Source organism: Bactrocera dorsalis, chromosome 4 (genome assembly GCF_023373825.1).
Source record: "Bactrocera dorsalis isolate Fly_Bdor chromosome 4, ASM2337382v1, whole genome shotgun sequence".
Taxonomy (NCBI): Eukaryota; Metazoa; Arthropoda; class Insecta; order Diptera; family Tephritidae; genus Bactrocera; species Bactrocera dorsalis.
Window position 1 is genome coordinate 57,923,259 of NC_064306.1, and position 7,844 is coordinate 57,931,102.

At 35.6% G+C, this 7,844-nt stretch overlaps 1 protein-coding gene across 1 annotated transcript; it reads right to left on the reverse strand.

The window, feature by feature from the left end:
* Positions 1-733: 733 nt before the first annotated feature.
* Positions 734-4,373, reverse strand: LOC105225708 (uncharacterized). Its single transcript, XM_011204304.4, has 3 exons — positions 4,027-4,373; positions 1,808-1,940; positions 734-896 (listed from the first exon to the last, which is right to left on the reverse strand). The coding sequence occupies exons 1-3, from the start codon at positions 4,199-4,201 to the stop codon at positions 788-790; spliced, it is 417 nt and encodes a 138-aa protein (XP_011202606.2). The 5' UTR covers positions 4,202-4,373; the 3' UTR covers positions 734-787.
* Positions 4,374-7,844: the final 3,471 nt, after the last annotated feature.

The window sequence follows — 7,844 nt, forward strand, 5'->3', positions numbered from 1 at the left end:
TTTGAGCAGCGATGCTGCACTTGGCGTACTATAAGCAACAACAACAACAGGATATCAGAAATTTTTACAGAGCTGAAGGACTCAGCAGGAATGGAGAGTGCAAAAGGAACAATTATACAGTAGACACATCTTAAACTAATAATACGTAACATATGTAGATTTTAATTATACAAAAATAATTAAAAAAAAATTATTAAAAAATAAAACCATCTATAAAAATTTTTTTTTTTGAAAAACAGAAATTTTGAAAAAATAAAACCATCTACAGACAGAAATAATTTTTTGAAAAAAAAAGTTTTGGAAAAATAAAACCATCTATAGAAAAAATAATTTTTTGAAAAAAAAAATTATGAAAAAATAAAACCTTCTATAAAAAAATATTTTTTAAAAAAACAGAAATTTTGAAAAAATAAAACCATTTATAGAAAGAAATAATTTTTCGAAAAAAAGCTAAGAAAAAATTCTTAAAAATCCCTTAGCAAATCACTTATAAAAACAATAATTTGTGAAAAAAAAATTATGAAAAAGTTCTGAAACATCTCTTAGCCCAGTCCACAGTTTAAACCATTAATTTATTTAGCTTTTATATTATGAAAATACTAAAATTTTATTCAAAATGCTCTGTCAATTTGTTAAGATATTTAATTTATTTATTTAAAAAATGTACATTTATTTTAATTTTAATATAAATATATTAACAAATTTTATTTAAAATAAAAAATTATTTTTAAATATTTTAATAGTAAATAATTATAACTATAATTAGCTATGAAATTGTTACTAGTGTTTATGTAAAAAAATTTAAAAGCGTACATTTTACCGTAGTACAATCCGGCAGTGATGTGAATAAGTAGCAAGAAAGTTTGTAATCATAAATGAATTCACATGTGGGAAAGCTGCAATGGAAAAATAAAAAATAGTCATTATTAAAAGTTATTATTAAAACAATTTTTAAATAAAAAAAAAATAAAAAAACTATATAAAAAATGTATGCTATATACAAGCAAATTTTTAATAAAATCCTTAAACATAATTGATATCTTTATACCCTGGCAACATATTGCTACAGAGTATAATAGGTTTGTTCACCTAACCGTTGTATGTATCGCTTTAGAACTTAAGTAGTTCATCATAGAAAGACTCACGCCTGAACAACGTTAACAAATCTTGAACAATCATCATCGCTCAAGATCCGACGTATTCGAGCCACATTTTGTTCAGCAATGAGACCCAATTGCCGCATTTGGGTCGAACAGTAACCTATAGATATTCAAGAGCTGCCATTTCATCCAGAAACGTCATGATAACCGACAATTTAATGCTTGAAATTGAAGCTCGTGATCTCGGCGCCATTTGGTTTCAACAAGGCGACGCCACTTCCTACACATCACATCAGTCAATGGATTTATTGAGAGAACACCTCGGTGAGCAGATACACGTGACTTTTCCTGTGGCAACATGTAAAGTCTAACGGCAATGTGAACAACCCCGCTTCGATAAATGCCAAATAATGTCCTTTCGATTGATAATAAACTTTCCTAATTAAATTTGAAATTTTCAATATTTTTTCTTTGATTAAGTAGGGAACTTCGAAATGGATCACCCTGTAGTTTCCAACATTTAATTTGACTGCATAATTTACATTCATACCCTCATAGCTCTTTTACGGCAACAAAATATTGTCTCAACTACTTTATGTCACATTTTATATTTAATATTCTTTTTTTTATAGACACACATAGATACTCGATATGTCTTCAAATATATATCGAGTATCTACTATTCTATCAATATTTGATTGACTTACTTTATTGTGAAAAACCAAGTACATTTGAAGTTGCACAATATGCCGTATGGCTTCTTCAATTGCTCCTTCTTGTTGACCATTGTGCTTTGTAAATTATATCCATCATAACGACGCCAACAGTGATTGAGGTCACCTGGAACGGGAATTTAACAAACAATTTAATTTATCTCTAATATATAATAAAACATGTACATCTTCTAAGGCAATAATGGTAATAATAATTTTTTACTTTTATAGATACGAGCATATTAAATTATTAGACTAAAAACGGAAGACGGGATAGTTGATTTTCACAAGCCTCGTTTGAGGGAATTTTCTACTAACAAACTCATTCGCAATGGACAGAAACAGGTAAACACTTGATGACAGCCAAACCTATAGGATGGATGCATAAGAACATCGCAACTAAGCTTCTGTGTAAATTATAGCTTCTGTAGTGAGTCACTATCAACATGTGTGGTCTGACGTTGTCCTGAAGGAGCAAAATTGCTCTACTATTGACCAAAGCTGACTATTGCTAGACTATTGTTCAGTTCAGACGGTTAAATTGTTGACAGTACTGATCCGAATTAAAAGTTAGGCTATAGCGAAATAGCTCAAAGTAGATAATTCTGTGTCAAAGTCATCATCACGTAGGAAAACCATTATTTCTACCGGTACTTTTCATTAGCAATAGTTTCAGAATAGAATAGATTTTGTTGCGATTTTGCAGTAATTTGAAAATGGAAATTCGATCCATGAAGTTTTTTTCGCCTTAATTCGTTTGGCACTCATATATTGAGCTTAATTTTGTATTCCGCCTTTTTTAAATGTTTCTAAATAGTGTTTTGCGCAATTTTTATCTCCTGAGCAATCGAAACAGCACAGTTCGCTTATCTTATCAATATTTTCGACATTTGGCTTTGCAGAGCGTGGTGCGTACAGATCGAAGTTTCTCTAATAAGTTTTTATTCAGACTTTTTCATAAAAATATTTAAATAAAATTTATTGTTCTTCAATAAGTTCAAGAATAGACCACACTATTAGAAATATATTTATATCCTGTCATCATATTTATAGCGATTGATGCAGGGATAATCAATCATCATTTACATTCAATTTTCTTAGCGAACGATATTCCGGATAACGAAGAGGTACTAAACTTTTTAGCATCGCTTTAGCAGATGAGTCCGCTTATTCGAAAAATTTTTATTTAAGAAGTAACGACTGAGATTAAGAAAATAAAACTTAAAAGTCGCAAGGACTGGATAAAATTGATAGATTTACTGTTAGACATCTACCTCACAATTGTAACAGATTGCTTACTTATATACAATTCTATCATTCTACTCGATCACTATCCGAGGCTATGGAAATGTGCTAAGATAAAAATGATTTCGAAACCGAATAAACCTGAGAACTGTGCCTCTTCATATCGTCCAATTAGTTTGCTGGCGAACTTCTCTAAAGTATTTCAAAATATACTTTTAAAGAGAATGTTACTTATCTTAGAGGGCCAAAATATATTATGCGAACACCAGTTTAGGTTTAGAAGGGGACATGGAACACTTGAACGATGCCATTGAATTGTTAAAATTATCACGAGTGCTGTGCAAGGGTAAACAACTTTTAAAAATGCATTGGCAACAGCGAAGCTTTTTCCAAAATAGATCCGAAAAATATTTTGTGACGCACGTGCAATATTTAATCGGATTCTTCATTAAATACTTAATTAAAATCGCGCTTATTTTTTGATTATGCTGGTATTAAGTTTTTTCGTAAAAAAAGGAAGTATATCCTTTTTGTAGCACTATCGCTTTTTTTTTTGAAATATTAATACAATTTAATGGTTACTAAAGTTTAATTCATTTTAAATTATTATTTAAGGGATCGTCTCAGTGTGAAATTTTCAAAAAATTCCCAGAATGGTGTTTTTCAAAATAGATTCCAGAAAAAAACTATCGAAAAGGACCAAATTCGATACTTTTGTTCAAACCACCGCCATTTTGTCAAATTTCAAAAAAAAAAAATTCTCTATAGTTTTTTTGTTTTGTATCAAAATTGTGACCGCAAACGTGGACATCAAAATGGTCCTTTTTTACGTGTCATCTCAACAATTTATTTAACTATTATACACCCAATAAAATCGCGAAAATCAATGATTTTCCGGAGGCTCATACTAAGACGATCCCTTAAAAAATGGTACTTTTTATCACGCCGAACCTAAGCACGACACTCACGTCTTATATGTCCACCGCGCTCGTGATGATGACGATCCCGTCCCTCCAGCTGGCTGCCGTGTCCGTTTGTCGCTGCCGCCAGACCGCTGCTGCCACCGCCACTAAGCAAGCGTGCATTTTCATTATAAAAGAACAACGAATTTATGACCAAAAAGTAAATCACCAAACGCGCCATTGAACGTACACTCTGAGGCTAGGAAATATCGGCAGCTGATTTGGTTTGATTTTTACACTTTCAAATACTGAACACTATGTATACCTTGGCGTGAGACACTTCTTGCACTATGCTTATCAATCCACACTGTAATTAATTGTTTGCTAACACTCAAGTTAATTTTTTTTTCGTTTTAATCTTCGAGTAATTTTCTTTCTTCTTATTTTTAAAAATTTTTTATTATTATTTTTTCTGTTTTTTTTTTCTATTTTTTACGCATTGAATGTCACTACTTTGCGTTTATCAGCGTGTTGAGGTGTCTTCCTGCGAAACGCCACATTAACCGCCTTACCGACATTTATGCACAGCGAGAGCCACCCCTGTACTGAGCAGCGATTTCCAGCCAACATCGGTGTTGTGTGTGCTTTGGCGAGCCAACTGTGGCGACGACTGCTTCTGCGGTTCGATGATGGCATCCAAAAACCGCGAAACGATTTACAACTGTTAAACGCCATCAACGCAAATGTAATTGCTACAACGGTAACAAAAACAGTGGCTACAACAACAAAAACATAATGGCGTTGCTCGTTAGCAAGGGTGAACAACCACTCAGACCGCCGCGCTTTAAGTACAAATTACGACACGATGTGGCAAGTGTGATATTTTTAAAAATAACCGTAGCGAAAACAGCAACAAAAACAACAAAAAAAAATTATTAAGATAAACATCGCTATAAAATATATATTTAATCGGAGCGTCGAGCAGCAACGCAATTTGTATGGCAAATTGTATGCGAATCTTTGCTGCCTGCCATGTCAACAGTTAGCGCTGCTCATTACAACAACCACTCACTCACTCTTACTTTCGCGAAGAGCGCGCGCTTTGCATAGCCACCGCGCCAAAGCTGGCAAACGACTGGCGGCGACGCCACGCTTTGCCTACTTTTCAATGTGAAATATGCTTTCAATGAATGACTATACCTGTGTGAGTGTGTATGTATGTGAGTGTAGGTCTGTGTGTGTGGGTAGCTCGGCGCGAAATTAGATCAAGTGTAGAGTGCGCATAAATTTTCGCGAAATGAACGTGTGATCTGATATCCAAGGCAGGAAGGCAGCACTATGAATCACTACCAACCACACACACACACCTACATATAGGGGCATATCTAGACTTGCATGTATATGTATGTGTGCGGGTGCTTGAAGTTTACCCCTGTTTTCTGCTGCGTGTGCAGAGGAGTAATTGAAATGACATTGATAGTGGGCTGTCGTCATCAAGCGTGGCGATAAGTGCAAAAACAGCGAGCTGCATAATGAGGCACACGAACACACAGACAAACACACCTACGCATTCATACATAAACACATACACTTGCGACCCACGTTGCAGCAGGTCACCTGTGTTTACTTAAAAGTAAGTGAATGTGAGGTTATGCTAGCATATACATATATGTGTGGGTGCTGGCGAACTTTAGAAATGTTGCACTTTTGAGTGATTTCAAATGCACTCAGGCTTATACTTGCTGCAGTTGGATTCGTTATGCATGTGGGGTAAAGTGCGGTTGTGTTGATTTTTGCTGAAATAACTTCATTAGGCGAACAGTTGGGCAGCGAGTACAGGTGCACACAACCCTTACGCAGCAACTGGATTCGTTTCTAGTTTATTTTTCAGTTTCAGCTAACAAAGCCTTCCCTTCAATTGTATTGCTGATAAAGGACAGCTTCGCAATATTATCTATTTTTGCAACATAGACAAGTTCTCCGAGCCGTTTTACACGCCACTCATCATCCCCGTCCTGTTATATGGTGCAGAGGCATGGACGATGAGAACGTCGGCGTTATGAGCTTTCAAGAGAAAGAAAGGCGGATGATGTACGGAGACAATAACATAGTTCAGCGAATTAAAAAAGTAGGTCATGTCGTTCGAATGGATGAAAACACTCCGGCTCTAAGAGTATTCGAAGAGGAAGGCCTTCTCTCCGTTGGAAAGATCAGATGGAGAATGACCTGACTACATTTGGAATCCTCAATTTGCGCCAAAGAGCGAAAAGGAAGAACAACTGGCGTACGCGGTGTCTACGCCCATAAAGAAGAAGAAGAGGAAGAAGAAAAGGAAGAAAAGAAGACAATACTTATATGCATATATCTAACTCTCCTTAGATAATGCAGGATTTGGTTAACCATTCAGACAGCCAACGGCGCTGCAAGCCGCTGTGTTCCTACCATAGTAAAACACAATTTTTTTGCAAAATTATTTTTTTTTATTTCGCATAGTCAAGGGTGATAAGCTTATTATATCGATCCTCTAATTTTTATATACCATTTCCATGGTACTATTTGCCATTTGCATCAGTTTCGATGATCAGCTTTTCAGTCGACGAATGTTTTATCTTAGCGAGCACTCTTTTGAGATGTGAAAATAGGAAATAGTCACTGATGGTCGGATCTAAAGAATACGGTGGATGCCGAAGCAATTCGAAGACCGATTCCTGATTTTTTGCCATCATTTTCACTGATTTGTGCCACAGTGCATTGTCTTAGTGGAACAGGACTTTCCTTTTCTTTAAATGGTTTTTTTGCGTCACAACCTCCATTGGGCGTTCACCTTCTACGATGATCATATCACCACTTCTAAACTTAGAATGCCAATCTTTGCTGTTTTTGTTTTCCTGGCGAAGTGTCCGAAAACATGTCACCTCTCACTATATCTTTTCCTTTCAACAATCAATATTTTATCAACACCGCAATTCTGTTTTAACTATTTTTTCACAATAACAAAAGCTGCTTAACTCAAAATGTAATGCCATTTAAAGTTGACCCATCTGGCAACGCTGTAACTTTTAACAGCGCTGACAAATCGGCTAATGTCATACCGCGTTAGAAGCGTCATTCGAAGACAATTTATACCATGGAACAGTACACTCCAAAAGAACGCGCTGAAATTGTTCAGCTTTATATTCAAAATAACTTTTCAATTGTGTTAACTCAACGTGCGTTTCGCAAAAAAAATAAAGTGAAAAGTGCTCCAGTTAAGAACACAATTAAGTCTTTATACGCAAAATTTGTGAACACCGGTAATCTCAGTAATGCCAGTCATGCATCCAGACAACGCACAAGACGTTCTGATGAAAATATCGAAGCTGTACGAGCCAGTATTGAGGAGACTCCATCGACATCGAGTTATCGCGATCGAAGACGATGATGGAGCCACGACAACAGTCAATGGTGAGCGTTATCGAGCCATGATAACGGATTTTGTGATACCCATTATTCGCGAAAATGACATGGATAACTTCTGGTTTCAACAGGACGGGGCTACATGCCATACAGCTCGACCAACAATCAATTTATTGCGACCATTTTTCCCCGGGCGATTGATATCGAAAAATGGTGATGTTGACTGGCCACCGAGATCACCAGATTTGACGCCACCAGACTTTTATTTGTGGGGTTATTTGAAATCCAAGGTATACGCTAATAAGCCAAAGACCTTAGCTCAACTGAAAGCCAACATTCGACGTGAAACAGCCGCCATATCATCCGAAACATTGGCCAAAGTCATGGAAAATGTCGAAAAAAGAGTGCATTTAGCTGTCAAAGCTAAAGGTGCTCATTTACGCGATCTAATTTTTAAATATTAGCTGAAACAAATCCCCTTGGACCAA

Coding starts and splice junctions, on each gene's coding strand:
- LOC105225708 (XM_011204304.4), bottom strand. CDS start 4,201: ATGGCGCGTTTGGTGATTTACTTTTTGGTCATAAATTCGTTGTTCTTT. Junction 1,941..4,026: donor GCGCGGTGGACATATAAGAC/GTGAGTGTCGTG, acceptor TTCCCGTTCCAG/GTGACCTCAATCACTGTTGG. Junction 897..1,807: donor ACTTGGTTTTTCACAATAAA/GTAAGTCAATCA, acceptor TTTCCATTGCAG/CTTTCCCACATGTGAATTCA.